The sequence below is a fragment of the Mustela putorius genome, unplaced genomic scaffold (genome assembly GCF_011764305.1).
Source record: "Mustela putorius furo isolate JIRA1106 unplaced genomic scaffold, ASM1176430v1.1 tig00000421_pilon_pilon_pilon, whole genome shotgun sequence".
Lineage (NCBI taxonomy): Eukaryota > Metazoa > Chordata > Mammalia > Carnivora > Mustelidae > Mustela > Mustela putorius.
Window position 1 is genome coordinate 6686761 of NW_025421375.1, and position 18617 is coordinate 6705377.

Below are 18617 nucleotides of genomic sequence, written 5' to 3' on the forward strand. Positions count from 1 at the left end.
CACGTCGATATTTAAAAGGGTTTGCACTTGATGGGGTTCAAACTATTGCAATTATTATCCTTCCTGAAGTTCAAACTGCCCTATCTTTAGTCAATGGGAAACTCTTCGCAAGTCAGTTTCCTTGCCATCTGGAGTAGCAAGAAGTTCAAGGATCATCTTGTAAATTTTCTGCCTCAAACCTGGAATCAGCCATTTCTCCAAGAAGCCCTGATTTTTTTTAGTGGGAAAAGACATTTCAAAACTACGATTTGGACACTAGGGATGCTCAAAACTACTGGGTCAACCACTGTTTCTACCATTTAACACTTATTTAATGTTATTTTACACCAGGTATTGCTCTAAGCTTTTCACAAATGTTAATTTGTTTATTCTTCATAACAAACTCTACTATTATGCCCATTTTACAGATGAGGAAGTAGAGGTATAAGGAAATTAAGTAACTTGTTTAAAGTCACATGACTAGTAAGTGGCAGAGCCAGTATTAGAACACACAGTCTTTACTCCTTGCCATATATTTCCTCCTAGTTGATCTATTTTCAATCAGATGCCCACCACTAGGCTAGGAGAAAGAGAAAGAAAAGAAAAAAAAAAAAAAAAACACTGACCCACAGACCTATTAAGATACCCATCCTGGCTGGGGCGCCTGGGTGGCTCAGTGGGTTAAAGCCTCTGCCTTCGGCTCAGGTCATGATCTCAGGGTCCTGGGATCCAGCCCAGCACTGGGTTCTCTGCTCAGCGGAGAGCCTGCTTCCTCCTCTCTCTCTGCACGCCTCTCTGCCTACTTGTGATCTCTCTGTCAAATAAATAGATAGTCTTTAGAAAAAAAAAAAAAAAGATACCCATCCTGGGAGGCCAAAAATAAAGACAAAAAGTGTCAATATATAACTTAAAAAAAAATTTAATCACTCTGATTCAACATTATACACAGCACAATTTTTAATTATAGGCATATCAGTGATTAAATTTTGAATTACATGAAATGATATATGCTGCAGAACTAGGTTCTCTTACAAAAGTTTACACCAATCAGTTTCATTACAATTAAGACCAAGTAGCCAAACAGAAAGAAAGAAAGAGATTATAACCCACAAGAGGTTAATCCCCAAAGCCTCAGGAATAAACACATGAGCAAGCATGAAGTTTAATGTGACCCAAATTGTGTATTCAGCCAAAGGGAGTATGTTCTTGTTAGTTATTCAATGTTTTGCCCTGAGAGGACTCGGGACCATTAGCATGTGAGTGATCTGATGCATCCTCCTCTTCCAAAGCTATGATATCTGGAATTTCGTCAGTCTCAGATGTCAAGTCTATGACCGTGAAATCAAATACCTGAAAAAGAAGAATCTTGGATATTAAAAAAAACACTAACGAAATGTGCAGTCATGTCCAGGTGAATTCCTGGATACACAACTGCTTGTGAATGGCCCTTACTTTCTCTGTAGACAGGCTTTCTAACAAGGTATTCATGGTCTTATTCCCACAATTCACTCATATTATAAAAGCACTAAGGAAACTTCTCTTTGAAAGGAAACTACCTAGGTGGAACTTACTAAATGAAAGTGTTTTTTAAAATACAAAATATCAGGCCTTTCTGGTTATTCTTCTATTAATTTACTATTCTGTTAAAAACAGTAATGCTCTACTTTTATCATAAGTCCGACTTACAAATATAAACCCTTTGGGAAATGTCTAGGAAGTGAGGAAGGAAAAGGTCTTTTAATAGTTGGAAGAGCCATCACAAAGTCCTAGTACTTCACAGAGGAAAGGCTTTCAGGGATAAGTTCTAGGAACTCTTCCTTTACATGCAAATTTGATAAGCTAAGTGATGTTTCCTAGCCAACAGCAGATTAGAAGCAGAAAATTAGTAAGGTCTAATAAATTATGAAAGGCTGGAAGCTTGACAGCAGAGAAAAAGATTGGCTAATCACCTACCAGAGGCAACATAACTAAAAAACATAACATAAAACATAACAGAAACATAACAAAAATCATCAAAACGCAGAGACGGGGGAGGAAAGAAAGGAGTCATTGTTTAACAGGTACAGAATTTATGCTCGGGATGATAATGTTCTAGAAACGTAAAGCAGTAACAATGGCGCAACATGGTGAATGTACCCAATGCCATGGAATTGTACCCTTAAGAATGGTTAAAATGGTAAATTTGATGTTGTGTATATTTCACAATTAAGAAATAGTAAAAGAAGAAGGAAAACCAACCATAAGAGGGAATCTTGTTTGTTGTACTTTTCCCTACAAACTCGGGTGCTCAGAGAAACGTCTGGTCTGAGTACAGACTTAAACCATTTGTTCCCGAGGCTCTCAGTTTGCCCAAATCTAACTGCATTCTATTTATGAATGCTGAATTTGCAAATATTCAGTGCAACCTGACATCCACAAAATCCAACAATGAGCTTACAAACTCATTCAGAATGTTAGCCAGACAAGTCAACTATTGCAACTTTAGCCTTACTAGTTAAAAGATATGCATGACTTAGCGCTCTCTTCTGAACTATCTCTACTAATTGTATGGGGGGGGGTGTTGATGTGGTTTGGGGTTTTTTTTAAAGATTTTATTTAAAAGAGTGAGTGAGAGAGAGAGCATGAGCTGGGGGGAGGGGAGAAGCAGACTCCCCTGCTGAGCAGGGAACCCTATATGGGGCTCAATCCCCAGACTGGAATCATGACCTGAGCCAAAGGCAGTCACGAACCAACTGAGCCATCCAGGTGCCCCATATTAACTGTATTTTTTTTAACATCCGATATCACTTCCTTTTTTTTTTTCTTTTTTTTTTTTTAACAAATACACAAGAGAACAGGAAGCTATGACACAAGAAGATTCAGGCCAAGAAATTTTCTGGGCTCCAAACAGGAGACAAGCTGCAGTTTTCTCCCAAAGGACAGTGCTGGGGAGGGCACCTGGGTGGCTCCATTAGTTAAACTGGCTCAGGTCATGAACCCAGGGTCCTGGGGTGGAGCCCTGAGGCAGGCTCCTTGCTCAGTGGGGAGCCTGCTTCTCTCCCTGCCACGCCCCCTGCTTGTCCACTCTCTCTCTCTGTAATAAATAAAAATCATAAAAGAAAAAAAAAAAAAAGAGGGGTGCCTGGGTGGTTCAGTCAATGAGCATCTGCCTTCAGCTCAGCTCATGATCCCCGGGTCCTGGGATCCTGCTCGATGGGAAGACTACTCCTCCCTCTTCCACTCGGCCTGCTTGTGTTCCCGCTCTTGCTATGTCTCTCTGTCAAATAAATAAAATCTTTGAAAAAAGTTTTTAAAAAAGAAGAGTGCTAGAACAAGCACAACAACAAATACTTGCCCTTTGACATCAATAGACATCAATCTAAACCCCATCCTTCTATCTTTTCAAACTGTTTCCTCACCTCTCCCATGAGGAAAACACCTAATTCATTTGGTTGCATATGAAGAATGAAGGTAGAATGAGCCTAACTTGTAAAGGGGGCCTAATAAACAGTAGCTTTTATTTTCATTAGTTCCTTAAAGACCAACACACACACACACACTACCTCCAAAGTCACCTACAGGCTAAATAATTGTTGGCCTAAAGCAGAATTCTTTGCAAAAGGTTGATTATCTCACTCTCAGAATTTTAGAGGAAAAGTTTAGAGTGCTGCTGTAAAAAATAATAGTAATTTAAAATGTGCCTCTAGTACCTGAGATGCTTTAGAAGAGCCATACAATTCCTCCTCCATAAATCCAGAATGATCCAGAGTGTCTAATTTCCATTAAATTCCTGGCTACCAGCAAAACCTACTTGGGGACTGTGAATAAAATAGAGTGTGGGGCAACCAAGAGGTAGTCACAGTCCATCAGGTTTCCACAGTGAGTTTACAGTAAAATGTTACAGTTGTGCCTGATCATCTACAGGTGAAAATCTACAAGGTTTTTACAAATGTGGCACAAGAGAAATCATTTCATACACCTATAAAATGAACCCGTTTTTCACTGACAAAAACAGTGTAGTCTAGACCACTGATGGAGTGTAAATATTCTCTTGCAGAGAACACCCCTCAGGGTTAGAGGCCAAACTCAGAAACAGATAGACTACAAAATTACTGAAAGGACAGGAAGCTAGCAACACATTCTTTCCAAGGAAACCAAATGACCATGCTAGGATTTCTGTGACCCTGTATACTTTTTTTTTTTTTTTAAAGATTTCATCTAGGGATGCCTGGGTGGCTCAGTTGGTTAAGCAGCTGCCTTCGGCTCAGGTCATGATCCCAGCGTCCTGGGATCGAGTCCCACATCGGGCTCCTTGCTCCGCAGGGAGCCTGCTTCTCCCTCTCCCTCTGACTCTGCCTTCCACTCTGTCTGCCTGTGCTCGCTCTTGCTCTCTCTCTGACAAATAAATAAATAAAATCTTAAAAAAAAAAAAATAAAGATTTCATCTATTTGAGAGAAAGACAGTGAGAGGACAGAAGGTCAGAGGGAGAAGCTGACTCCCCATGGAGCTGGGAGCCAGATGCAGGACTGGATCCTGCGACTCAAGGATCATGACCTGAGCCAAAGGCAGTTGCTTAACCAGCTGAGCCACCCAGGCGCCCAGCTCTGTGTACCTTTGTGCAGGTTGCTCAGCATATGACCTTAGGGAGGGGCACCTTTCTCATCTCACTTCTTGGAGTCCCGTATTTACTATGACAACTTTCCAGAAGGTGGCGCTACACATACGGAGACTAGGGGCCATTTTCCTATTTGCCTAAAGGTGGCCTACTGGTGGCCTGAGGCCTTGGATAGATGAGACTGTTCCAGAAATAAAAATACTGGGGGACTTGGGTGACTCAGTCAGTTAAATGTCCAACTCTTGGTTTCGGCTCAAGTCACGATTTCAGGGTCGTGATTTGGAGCCTGGGGTCTGCTTGGTGCTCAGCAGGGAGTCTGTTAAAGATTCTAGCTCTCCCTCTCCCCACCCTGTGCATGTGCTCTCTCTCTAAATCTATTACCATTCAAAATAGATTTGCCTGTGTGGCCTGTTGACGTGCTTGCAAGCTGGAGAGCTGGGAGTGCCTTGGTTCTGCTTTATTTGAACAGTGTGGTACAGCGGGTACTACCTCCGGGTGCACATCCCCTTCCCTGCTGTAGAACACCCTCTCGTACCCCAATGATTTCTCTTTAGCTAAGTTTGTGGAAGTGGCTAGAACTCTCAGCGTAGGAAATCATCCCAACAAAATTAAAGTGAACCTAGTCACTGTTAGCTCCTGTGTATTCATCTGAGCAGGTAAGCCAAAAGTATGTCTTAGGACACTACAGAACCCAGACTGAAGGTCTTATTTGGAGAGGACTACAGGTAACCCTAGTCCTATTTTTGTCAAAGGTTAAAGTAATTTGTTTCTGGGGCACATGGGTGACTCAGTGGGTTGAGGCCTCTGTCTTCAGTTCAGGTTGTGATCCCTGGGACTGAGCCCCACATTGGGCTCTCTGCTCAGCAGGGAGTTTGCTTCCCCACCCCCACCCCCGCCTGCCTCTCTATCTGCTTGTGATCTCTGTCAAATAAATTTAAAAATCTTTTTAAAAAATTAATTTGTTTCCTCTTTCCTTTGCTTCCCAGAGAGTAGTCCGTAGGTCAACTGCAGCAGAAATCACTAGAGATGACGCTCTTTTTTTTTTTTAAGGGATGCTTTTAGATTGGTTTTTTTAATTATTTTTTTTTAAGATTTTATTTATTTATTTGACAGACAGAGATCACAAGCAGGCAGAGAGGCAGGCAGAGAGAGGAAGAAGCAGGCTCCCTGCTGAGCAGAGTGTCTGATGTGGGCTCGATCCCAGGACCCTGAGATCATGACCTGAGCCAAAGGCAGCGGCTTAACCCACTGAGCCACCCAGGTGCCCCTAACTTATTTTTTTGAAGGGATGATTTTAAAAAGTGCAGGTGCCTGGTACTATCACCAAGACCTAGTAAACAGAATCTCTAGATGTGGAACCCAGGAATCTGCATTTTATCAATCTTTACAGTTGATAATCCCTGGCATAGAGAGAGGACAGGAGAATGCTCCCTGATGATGTTATTCCTGTGCTCCAGTTTTCCTGTGCTCCAGCCAGCGTAAACGAAACATCTACTCTTTATAATGCTAAGTTTTTTTTTTTTTAATTTTATTTATTTGAGAAAGAGAGCAAGAGAGCATGAGAGGGGAGAAGGTCAGAGAGAGAAGCAGACTCCCCATAGAGGTGGGAGTCCAGTGTGGAACTTGATGCTGGAATCGATCTGGGATAACAACCTGAGCCAAAGGCAGTCGCTCAACCAGCTGAGCCACCCAGGTGCCCAATGCTAAGTTTTCTTTAAGCTGTTGGCTTCACCAAGTGTTGGTGAAAGTGTGGAGAAGTCGGAACCCCCATAGCTTGCTGGCAGGCACGTAAGATGCAGCAAACAGTGTGAACAGTCTGGCAGTTCAGTTAGACACAGTGACTACATGACCCCCTCCCAATGCCACTCTCACGCATACACCCAACAGAAATGAAAGCAGCGATGGGCTCTCTGCTCAGCAGGGAGCCTGCTTCCTCCTCCCTCTCTCTCTGCCTGCCTCTCTGCCTACTTGTGATCTCTGTCTGTCAAATAAATAAAAAATCTTAAAAAAAAAAAAAAGGTAGGGAATTTTTCAATTAGCAGATTGGGGCCAGAGGGAGGGACAAGTAGTGTTCTACCCAAGGTATTACTTGAACAGTCATCAACAAGCTTCCCCTAAGACGATAAATACCTTTTGGGGGATGTTTCTGGTCTTTCCATTCTCATCACAGTTCATGCCTTCTATTACAAACTCAAACAGTGAATTAAATAATTTTTTAATGCAACTATAAATATAGAAAAATGCAGCTATCTACACCTCACTAGACCATCATCCATGCAGACCTCAGTGTGAGGTCATTCCTGGAGCTCACCCAGTCCCAACTCCGTAAGAGCCCAGGAGACCAGACTGGCAAAGGACCCTCCATGCCATACCCCCACATCTACTCTCCCAGGCATCATTTACACTTCATTTCTTGAAAAATTTATGCACAAGTATCTATCCTGCTTTGTATTCCTCCCTCCCTCACCAGCCACCTCCATGAGCTAAATGGTTTTCTGAAAGGAATAGCTCTAGCGACCCCCAGGTGGCTCAGTTGGTTAAACATCTGCCTTAAGGCTCAGTTCATGATCCCAGGGTCCTAGGGATCAAACCCCCCCTCAGACCCCTTGCTCAGTAGGGTGCCTGCTTCTCACTCTCCCTGTGTCCCCTGCTATCTCAAATAAGTGAATCTTTAAAAAAGGAAAAGCTCAAATAGACCAAATTTCAGTTTTTCCCTTTTCACTTCATTAGCTCTTTAGTATCTGTAATGCCTTATCAAAGTGGACATATCTCCCTAATCACCTGGTAATATGTGCTTACACTGGACTAGCAAGGTAAAGACACTGTATGTCACTGCGCCACAGGTGGTGTCCCCATGCTTCTAGTGCAGAACAGAAAATGATTCCCCATCCCCAAACATTTCACTTTCCTCTGTGAGAGCATCAGTAATTCTACATTACAGATGAGAAAGCTAAGTCTAAGGAATTAATGGCTAGTATGCCATGTTCCTTTGATCTTTACCCAGAACTAAGCAGTCTGTCTTATTACATGCAAAGGAGAAAACATCTTTGAACACTCAAGCATGCCATGCCAGCCTTCATGCAGCCAAATGTTTAAACCTTCCAATTACTGTGCTTACTCAGCTTTTCCTCCCAAGAACTGTCCTCCTTGGGGAAAAGTCTGTTAAACCAAAACTGCCCATTTATGCAACAAGAAAGCTCTAAGAAGCCAGATCACGATTTGAGACATGTTGAGAACAGAATGGAATGCACATAGGCACAGACTTACGACCCAAGGACAGACAGAACTACAAGCGTACAGAGCACGTGGCAAAAAATGAGGGCTAGTGGTGTTCCTCTGGAAGCTAAGAATAGTCTTTACATTGTCTGCCTCATAAAGGTTTGAGAACAGTCCCAATTTCGATAGCAATTCAGTTGGCACTACAACTTTTATGATAGGGAAACAGGATTAAGAAAGTATGTGTAGTCTAGGGCATGTAATTTTCAACCATTTAGAATAAACCACAAGATAGGAGCCTTGGAGTTTTGAGGCAGAGGGGCAAGGTCATGGTCCACTTGGATTATGAAAAAAAACAAAACAAAACAAAACAAAAACCCTGTAAGTCCTAGTAAAAGAAGTGTTTGGTAGACAGTTGCTCTAGAAAATGCCAGTTACTGGGGACAGATGGGCGTGTGGATGGACAGATTCCATTCTGGAAGCCCATGAACCGTGGCCTTGAAACAAAGTCCTGGAACTTTCACCACCTTCCTGGAAACAAAGTCCCCTCTCAACTTCAAGAAGCCTCTAAGGGAGTCCCTCTCTTCCAATACATTTGATTCCTGGAGTTACCTCAAGGGGAAAATTCTTTTGTAACTTTGTAAGCTTTTGTAACTTTTGTAAGCTTTGATGGGTCTTACATCAAAGGTGCATGTAGTTATATGCTGCCTCCTTGTTTTCTTGGGGAGAACGGGGGGAGCCAGGGTAGAAAAGGGAGACAAATCCTAAGACTTCAGTTCTGAAGAGCAGCCTTGCTAACCTTATTGTAGCGGGAACACACAGAAGCACGTTGCTGTGTTTCACCATTTGCAAACTATTTCTCTAACAGTTCAGCATACTGCAGCTTTGTTGTTAAGGAGATTCGTGAGATTCCCTCCCAACTGACCAACATCGAGGGGCTCCAAGTCTGAACACCTAGGAAGTGAGCAGCTTTCCTGCTGAGGGTCTAAAGTCTGACTACTCCCATCTGGTCTTCCAACAGTATCTCACCAACTAGTGAGTGACTTTCTCCCAAAATGAGGACACAGCCAATTCCAGGCCTGCTGAGAATGACACTGACCAGTCTCATAGTTCAGGGCTCACAGTTTTTAACAGCCCTTTAGCAAAAAATGCCTGCCTTTATATAGTGTCACTCACTCACTTCCTTTCAACTTTTGATTCCTTTCCAGCAGGGCAGGCAGCAATGAGCAGCCTTGTACTGGCTTAAAAACCCCTCTCCCAAGGTTGAGTAAATGGGGAGATAAATAGTGCGCCTGGATAGCTCAGTCAGTTAACCGTCTACCTTTGGCTCAGGTCAGGGTCCCAGGACTTAGTCCTGAGGCTGGCTCCCTGCTCAGTGCGGAGTCTGCTCTCTCTCAAGTAAAATCCTTCAAGTTTAAAAAAAAAAAAATGTGGGGAGATAAAGGCAGTAATTGTCCCCTCGTAAAAATTCTTGTATACACATTAGCTTTATTTTGTTGAAAACCTATCATCAGGAGCCTGGGTGAGCTCTGTTGGTGATCCCTTCTCTTGAGATCAAGCCATTCCGCCTTCCTCAGCAGGGAGCCTGCTTCTCCCTCTCCCTGCTGCTCCTCCTGCTTGTGCTTGCTCTCCCTCCCTCTCTTGGTCCAATGAATGAAGGAAATCTAAATAAATGAAATCTTAAAACAATCTGCTACCAAAGACTCGATTCCTAGCACTAGCCTTCCAATGTTACTGCGCTAGCCAATTCCTTGGGGGGCTGACTGGAACTAATGTATGTGTGTTAATAACCTGGTCATGCAGGCCAAGCAGCTCTAGGAAAGCAACACACAAAAGCACATGGAACACACAACATAAAATTGATCTGTTCTGCAGTGAATTTTATTGAATACATAGGGCGCCTTCCTTCATAGGGGGGGGAAAAAAAGATTGTACAGGCATGTTTTGTGAGACAAACCAGTGAGAAGCAGCCTATTCAGATCAGACCATAAAGCAGACACTAGCCCACAGCACAGCCCAGGGGAAGGTACTTTTATTCAATACAAACAGCAAAAATGGTAACAATGAATGAGACCATAAATTCATGGAAACTTTCTGGGAGTCCTGGAGAGACTCTGACCAACCTAGCCTTCTTTTCTTACCAGCCAGGTAAACAACAGAACTCATCTAATGCCAAACATTTTAAGGCTCTGACTCCAGTTAGAAGTGATTACAACTGAGGACCTTTTCTCTAGCTAAATGCTTCCCCAATTCAAAGGTGTCTAGCAGGTTAATGGCAACATCAAGTCTCTGGCAGGCTGCACCCGTCCTGGTGACAAGGACAGCTCTAAGCTGCTCTGTGCTGAGGCTGCTGGGCCTCCTGACTACTCATGTCCTTCGGTGCACCTCGGTCCTGAGCACTCTGAGACTCGGTCAGCTGAGGATAAAAGGGACCTACCAGCCAGTTGAGAGGTGTGTTGTTAACAAGATAATCCATCACGTCATCTAAAGACTCCTTCATTTTCTGCAGCTGCCCCTTGCTGGAAGTGAGGAGGCTGTCAGACACTTCCTTAAAAGAGGCAGCACTGCGGAAGCCTGAGTAGATATCACCAGCCATGACCCCCAGGTGACTGGCCTGGTCTTGGATGTTCTGTGGTAACCCCTGGACACTGGACAGCAGGGTGTGGCACGTGGTCTGGAGCTGCTGCGTCAGGCTGCGGGCAATAGCCAGAGTCCGTGACTCAATGTGCTGAAAATACAACAGTTGACAAATCAGCAGGGGCTCCAACAATGCTATTTAATCCATCAGTTCAATTACAGTAAACGGGTTTTGTGTCCACATATACGTGGATTCTTTGACTTTTTTTATTTTTTTAAAGATACTTATTTATTTTTAAGAGTATATTTATTTATTTGACAGAGATCAGAAGCAAGCAGAGAGGCAGGCAGAGAGAGAGAGGAGGAAGCAGGTTCCCCACTGAGCAGAGAGCAGATGCAGAACTTGACCCCAGGACCCTGAGGTCATGACCTGAGCCGAAGGCAGAGGGCTTAACCCAGTGAGCCACCCATGTGCCCAATTCTTTGACTTTTAAAAGCCCACATAAGATCCCTGAGTAGAGCAGTGTTATGCACTTTTCAGAGATATGCATACAAGCTGCTGCAATCCAAAGAACCACCTCCTAGGACCACAGTGTGCTACTGCTACATCCGGAACATTAGTGCCCTTTCACCTAGTTTATGCACCCAGGAGATCCCAGCTTAGCACGGAGCTCTTCCAGCAAGCCCTGACTCACCCATCCTTACTCTAAGGCTGAGTTAGGCTCCTTTCATCTGTGTTCACTAGCATCTTGTTTGTGTCATCAAAAGCAGTACAAATATTTGTATCCCCCACTAGTCTGGTCTGTACCCAGTAGGAGGGGGAGGCCCATGTTTCCCACAGAAATACTACTTTCTGTTACGGGTAATATATGTGTCTGTAGATTATTCAAGTTACTGCACATTTTAGTCTTTTGTTACTTAACCTAGGTACATAGTCATGTTCAAACTTCTGACAGGATCTTCTGAGAATGATGGGAAAATGAGAATGAAAAATTGAGTAAGAACATCCTCAGAAACTGCAGGGGAGATGTCTTACCTCAGCACAGTGGGACTCATCTGTATCATCATAGCCAATGCTTCTCTTCCACTCCACCCAAGAGAGATAGAACTTATCCTGAGCACCTTGAATTTTCTGGTTGGCACTATGCACATTCTTCCTGGCAAATTCAATCTAGAACGCATTGAAATAACACGAAGGAACAAACCAGTCATTCAGGTTAGCCTGTTGTTCTCAGGTCTATGGTATCAATCAGGTAATATAAAAAAATTTCCATGAGAGTTTAAGGAGAGATCCCTGCTATTAATTTTACTGTTTTTTTTGTAAATCAGCCAGGTAATCCTAGTTCTTTACTGCCTGTTTCACTACTAAACCACAGTCTCCAATTTATCTCCAGTTTAGCAGACGGAAAGCAACTCAAATTTAGTACATATATTCACAGAAGATAAAATCACTGAAGGAAAAGGAATTAAAACCTCCTCTTCCCTGTTGCCAGCTACCTCTTTCCCCTTCCAAGAAACGGCAGGACATATGATTCTGTAATTTGGCAACTTTCAAAGGCTACACAATAGCTCCTTTATGATGTAGCAATTTAGTTTCCTACAACTTGACAGGCCTTGCTTATAAGTTTTTGCAACTCGAAACTACTGCAAGTATCTACAGGATACACTTCCAAAAATGAAACTGCTCAAGGCATAGATGTACTTACCCAGACAGTCCCTATATCCCCCAGAGGTACACGAGTACACGCATAACTCCTTCCGTTCCCTACTTCATTACCCACAGCGTCAAGCTTTGCCAGTGTGAGAGGCCAAGAGAACATTGCTTCCTAGAGTTCAGCTATCTATACCTGCTTTTCTGTGAGTATCCTCTTTGCCCATTTTACTCTTGGATTTTTCATTAAGATTAAAATTCTTAGATTTCATGACTGCATCTACTCTCATTTGTTGAAATAACTCAACTCACCTTGGCTACCTTTAAATGATATCTTACTCACCAGATTCACAGTGGAATGGAGCTGAGAAATGGTCTCTTGGCTTTTTTGCTTGGCTTCTTGAACCCTGCTGAGCGCCTGCTGGTAGGCACGTGACCGGAGCTTGGTAGACAGGGATCCCAATCGTACATAGTAACTTGGCTTCTGTACTTTATCAAACCCTTCAACTTTTTTTGCTTCTTCTTCTGAAATCAGAATAAAAGGGGGGGGGCCATAAGGGGTCACAGCTAGTGATGAGGCCTGGCCTTATCTGGATCTTACCTGGTCCATTCTACCCACCCACCTAGGAATTACGCTCTTATTTCCCCAAGACAGCTCCTGCCTGCTGCTGGGCTTAACTACCCAACAGTTATCACTGCATCCTGCATTTTCATCTAACACATCTCAATCCATTCGAGTCAGCTTCTCGGACAACATCGTATTTGGCACTGAATGCGTAACGATTGTATAAAGCAGACCATTAAAGACAATCCACTTACAGAAAATTTCTCTAGGGTAATTTCTCTCCAGAGTTTCCAAACTTACTATGTGGTATTCAACGTGAAACTTAAGCCTACTTTAGGAGAAAAGTCTACAGACACACCTTATCATTTGCCTGGGAAAGAAAAGAGAGATGGGACTACAAACAGGCAAAAAGGGTCTTCTGGCATGACAAAAATGCGGCACCACTGGGCTGTGGTGATGGCTGAGCACTCTAACTCAGACTCACACAGGTGACTTCTATGGCATATGAAGCAGATCTCAATGGAGCCGTTTTAAAAGACTGCTTTTAAGATATAAACCATTAGTTCAAGACAAAAATCCAATTACCTAGTTCTTTACAAAAAAAAAATCTTACTTATTTAAGAGAGCAAAAGTGACAGATCAGAGGCAGAGGGAGCAGACTTGTCACTGAGCAGAGAACCCGATGCAGGGTCCCAGGACCCCGAGATCATGACCTGAGCCGAAGACAGACGCTTAACCAACTGAGCCACCCAGGCACCCTAACCAATTACCTAGTTCTTTCTCCGTGAGAGGGAGGTACTGGTCCACCAGCAACTCAGATTTGGTGAGCGCATTCTCTACTCCATTGTTCACCAGATGCATCATCCGACTTCCCAAGACTGTGTTAATGCTGCCACTGACCACAGACTTGGTCTTCTCCACACTGCCCGTCACTGCTCCTTTGGTCTTGTCTATCACCGCGGTGACAGTGCTGGCCATGGAATCCTTGGCCCCTGTCACCGTAGTTGTCACAGCATCTTTTGCCCCCGTTACAGCGCCCCGGGCACTGGCAACCACCTATAAATAGAGAACACACCACTGGGCTGAGGAGCAGCACAGCCATAAACACCAACTACGCAGCCTCACTGAAATGCTGAAGGAGGAATCTGGCCCTTTCACTTCCAGCATTAGGTGTGAGGCAAGTCACTTAGAGTTGGTTAAGCCTCCATTTCCTCATCAGCTCTATCTCCCCTACCTGCCACTGCCACCATTCAAGGGTTGCTGGAGGAGCTATTGAGGTAAAATGATGTAAAATTTGTCACAAAGTATTTTTTTAAACTCGATGAATGTGTTCTAAGGCACAAAGAGTACTACAGAGAAGAAAGGGCACTTTCCATGTTGACATAGTTATAGGGAAAGCAGCTCACGCATGGCTGTGGGCAGACGGAGAGGTACGGCACGTGCCCACCTGGCCTGATGCACAGGGCCCCAGGAGGCCTGCACAGGGCCCCAGGAGGCCCGCACAGGGGCAGAGCAGTCATTCTCCATCCTACTGGATACCAAGTAAGAAAAGGTTCTGAACACCACACCCGCATTTATCTAACACCACATGGGGACCAGTTTCTTGTGAGAGCAGTACCATCCAGAGGCAAAACCACAAATAAAGATCAAACTAAAAGCATTCTAGTCCAAAAGTGGCTAGCTCATCTCTGCTTCTTAGCGGTAACCTGACAGTAATTCAGCAAGGAAGGGAGTGGCCTTTCAAAAACACATTCAGAAGAGAGTATCTTTTGTTTATGATACGCACAGCCTGCGCTCAACAGACAGAACACGGAGATGAAGACATACGAGGCAGCAAGCCTCAGTACTCCCCACCAAGCTCACCTGGTTTGTTGGCTGATTCAGAATAGGCAGTTTCTCCTCAATCCGGTCTAGCCCCTTACACGCATAGGTGTTGGCAACCGCAACTAGAAGAATTGCAAATGGGGAAAACGTTAAGTGCAGTTAAGAATGAATAAATACTACAGTGTACCTTGAAACTTGGGCCTTATTATTAAAAAATGGCAAAACTGTTGATCCTCATTTACTATCGATGCACTGCCTAGTGTCTAGATCAACAGCAGGCTGCTGCCAACTCTTTTCTACAGACAGGGAAATACGGGGGTGGAAGGAAGCAGCAGGCAGAGGCAGCAGCATGCCAGGTTAAGAAGCTGGCTAAGAAGCTTCTTCCTCATCAACTGGTATCTAAGGATTAGTAATGCCAAGGGAAGCCAGGCTTCACCGGAACCATCATTCCAGGAGTGAAGTAACTGAAATTCCCAAAATGAGCATTCCCATTCCATTTTAATTCCCACTTACACTTTCCAAAAGTGGCGGCATATTCCGGTTTGTCACCAGCCAACAGTATGCAAACAGCACACCCTGGATCTGGCCAGCAAGGCCCAGTTTTAAATCTAAGCTTCCCTTCCAGTAATGACCCATGCACTAGTAAGTTCATCTGCGAAGGAGCAGAGTTTGGAAAACCAGGCTCTAAAGCTTCCTTATAGTCCCAAAAGTCCATGATCCAACCATTTAGAAGAATGATTTAAACCTTTACTCAAGCAGTTAAAAAAATAATCTCAAAAAGAAATTTTTTTAAAAAGCTGGTAATAGGGGCACCTGGGTGGCTCAGTGGTTTAAAGCCTCTGCCTTCGGCTCAGGTCATGATCCAAGGGACCTGGGATCGAGCCCCCCATTGGGCTCTCTGCTCAGCAGAAAACCTGCTTCCTCCTCTCTCTCTGCCTCTCTGCCTACTTGTGATTATCTGTCAAATAAATAAATAAATAACCTTTAAAAAAAGGGCGGTTAGAATGGACCCTTCATACACTACTGGGTAGACTGTAAAATGGAGCAGGGGCTTTGCACAACAGTCTGGTAGTTCCTCAAAAGCTTTACACAGTATTAGAGGACTCAGCAGTCCCACTCCTAGGTATACAGAATACGTAATTTGTTGTCATTAAGTTCATTCACAATACGTGTAATTATCACCCTATTATTTCCAGAACTTTTTCATCATCCTAAACAGAAACTGGTATGAGCTTCCTTTAAGTGATGGGAAAGGTTCTAAAATCGATTGCAAAGATACTTACACACCTCTATGAATAAAATAAAAAAACACTTCATTGTATACTTCAAGTGGGTGAATTGCTTATGTTAATTGCAGCTGAAAGATATTACTTTTTTTTAAAGATTTTATTTATTTATTTGAGAGAGAGACAGTCAGAGACCATGAGCGAGGAGAAGGTCAGAGGGAGAAGCAGACTCCCCATGGAGCTGTGAGCCCGATGTGGGATTCGATCCTGGGACTCCGGGATCATGACCTGAGCTGAAGGCAGTCATCCAACCAACTGAGCCACCCAGGCATCCCTGAAAGATATTACTTTTTAAAATAGTTCATGAAGTCCTTTATTTCAGTTCACCCACTAGCTCCTCTTGTGATCTCAGCTGTCAGTACAGAGGCATCTCTAGGTAACTGTTTCGCTCTCCTGATGGTCTATTGTTATGAGGCAGGTCTTCCAGAACAATGAGGGCCTTGTGGCAGTTTCTAAGGAAAGGCAGCTAGTGCCTGGGTAAAGGCGAAGTATTCCCTGACCTTGCCTGTGTGTGCTATGAGTGTTAAGGCTGGCATTCACATATTCCAGCCAGTTCCAGGCTCACCCCTCCCCATCCCTTGGGACTGAATTTTTTTTTTTTTTAAGATTTTATTTATTTATTTGACAGACAGAGATCGCAAGTAGGCAGAGAGAAAAGAGAAGCAGGCTCCCTGCTGAGCAGAGAGCCTGATCTGGGGCTCGATCCCAGGACCCTGAGATCATGACCTGAGCCAAAGACAGAGGCTTTAATCCACTGAGCCACCCAGACGCCCCTCCCTTGGGACTGAATCTTGAAGGAAGAAAATCAGAACTCACTTTGTGGTTCCAGCTTCTGGATGAAGGGCAAAGCACTCGTCACAGCCACGGAAGTGATGGTCTTCACACCCTTCTCTGCCATCTCGCACACAGACTTCAAGCACGGATACTGATCCTTTGTACTGATATAAGCCGAGGAGACAAGGTCATACGTGGAGCTCACCAAGGGTAGGTTGACTACCTGAGTCACCACATTCTGCAACCAAGTGGAGGGACGTGTTAATGCCTTCAAAACACCCGGGGGAAGGAAAGGGATCAGGACACTATTTAAAATTCATACCGGTTGTGTATCAACTGCAACAGATGCCATTTTTCTTCTCAGAGAAACAGGATCTGTGGGAAAGACACTGCTTTCAGGACACCAGGACAAGAATCTCTCAAATTCATTCCCAAGTAAAAGCGAATCTCAAGAAGAGATAAAAATTCAAGCTGAGGTTGTCTTCTGCACTTCTCCCCACTCTCTAGCTCTCAGCTCTCCCCCTGGGCAAACCCGCTTTCAGATATTATGTGTAAAGTTCCAAGAGAAGAGAGGATCTGCAGGGAATAAAAGCAAAGACCCTGCACCGTTGATATGTTGGTCTTGTTTATTCACCAGGATACTAGAAATGCCTTTCGAAGAGAATCATCTGTTCACAAACACATTGGAACCAAGTTAAACCCCGTATTAAAACCAGAGAGAGGGGTGCCTGGGGGACTCAGTGAGTAGAGCGGGTGACTCTTGATCTGGAGGTTGTGAGTTCAAGCCCCACGCTGGGTGCATACATTACTTAAAAAGAGAGCTTTCAAGTACAAGACATCTTTGGCGGTCAAAACTATCAAGGCTCTGGGGGGATTTATTCCTTCCTTGGGAAAGACTGCATTTAGTCTAGGAGAAACTAAGCACGAGAGCTCTGAAGAAACACTCCAGGAGGCTCCTCCACGTAAACTGTGCCTCCAGTGACCCGTATACACCCACATGAAACCGCCTCACTGCTAAGCAGCGGAGTGGGGAAAAAACCTGCACAGCCCGGGCCCGCCGCCCGGTCAAAGCTAGACAGTTCACGCTCCGCCCGCGCCGAGGTCCCAGCGCTACAGGAAATGAGTAAGAGCCCTTCTTAGGGCGCAAGTCAGGCGCCAGTGCCCACAGCCTCGCTGTCGCTACTACCTAAAGAAATTCTGCTGAAGCAGATCTGCTAGCCCATTTCCTTTTCTGTAACGGACTTGCGGGACAAATGGAAACCGTTACCCCGCGACCAAGCCCAGAAGCTACACCCGCACTGCAGCTGCGAGCGAAGAGACTCGAAGGACAAAAGCCAAGAGGGAAAACGCAGGCCCAGGAGACCGCCCCTTCCCGACCCCGACCCCGACCCCGACCCGGAAACCGCCCCGAGGCGGCGAGGCGGGCTGGCTCCGGGACCACCGCACCCCGTCCCAGCCTACAGCCCCGCGGGGTCCCCGCGCCAGTGCGCGGCGCACGGAACGGGGTGCGCGCACCTACCGACCCACTGCAGCGGAGAGCTCACGACCCTGCGAGTCCCGCGCGGCGTGCGAAGTGGGGGCGCTGGCGACCGGCCTGTATTATACCCACCCGCCCCGCCCCTCCGCGCCTCAGCCGCACGTGATCCGCGGCCCAGGACGCGGAACTGCCCCAGGCCCCGCCCGGAGTGGGCGCCCCGCTGGGGGAGGGGGGGCGGGGAGGCTGGTGGCGGCGGAGTCGCGCGCCCCAATGGGCAGTAACCTGTTGATTCCCGTCAGTCCTCAAAATAGGACGCTCTTTAAAAAACGCAAACCCTGGCTCCTAGGCTTATTTTTAGCAAGTAAATCACTTCTGAAGTTTGGTGAAATTCTAACCCGAAGACGGACCCGTGGAGACTGTTTTATGGTTCTGTGTTTTTAAAGTCAGTTTTTCAAATGTATTTCTCATTTAAAGCTGAGTCGCAGTTTCCAAAAAGGGCCTTGAAATACCGTCGGTTGGCCCCCTCCTTTTTCTCTGAGCCACACGCAAGACGTAACCACTCCAGAATGATAGCGGTCTGTGCTGACAATGCAAGATGGTCTTTTTTCTTTCTTTCTTTCTTTTTTTTTAATTGTAGGTTATGCCTTTTTAAAGATAGTTAGGAAGTTAAGTC

The 18617-nt window shown here is 44.9% G+C and overlaps 1 protein-coding gene across 4 annotated transcripts; it reads right to left on the minus strand.

The window, feature by feature from the left end:
- Positions 1-882: 882 nt before the first annotated feature.
- On the minus strand, positions 883-18076 carry PLIN2 (perilipin 2). Of its 4 annotated transcripts, none has more exons than XM_045079659.1 (9): positions 17987-18076; positions 16790-16842; positions 16510-16705; positions 14447-14529; positions 13354-13639; positions 12362-12540; positions 11404-11538; positions 10228-10518; positions 883-1329 (listed from the first exon to the last, which is right to left on the minus strand). In XM_045079659.1, exons 2-9 carry the CDS (start codon positions 16817-16819, stop codon positions 1189-1191), a joined length of 1341 nt encoding a protein of 446 aa, XP_044935594.1. In that variant the 5' UTR covers positions 16820-16842; positions 17987-18076; the 3' UTR covers positions 883-1188. The 4 variants fall into 4 exon arrangements, with proteins under 4 accessions (XP_044935594.1, XP_044935592.1, XP_044935593.1 ...); XM_045079657.1 differs by having other exon boundaries at positions 12362-12543; positions 17983-18072; XM_045079658.1 differs by having other exon boundaries at positions 12362-12543; positions 17991-18065.
- Positions 18077-18617: the final 541 nt, after the last annotated feature.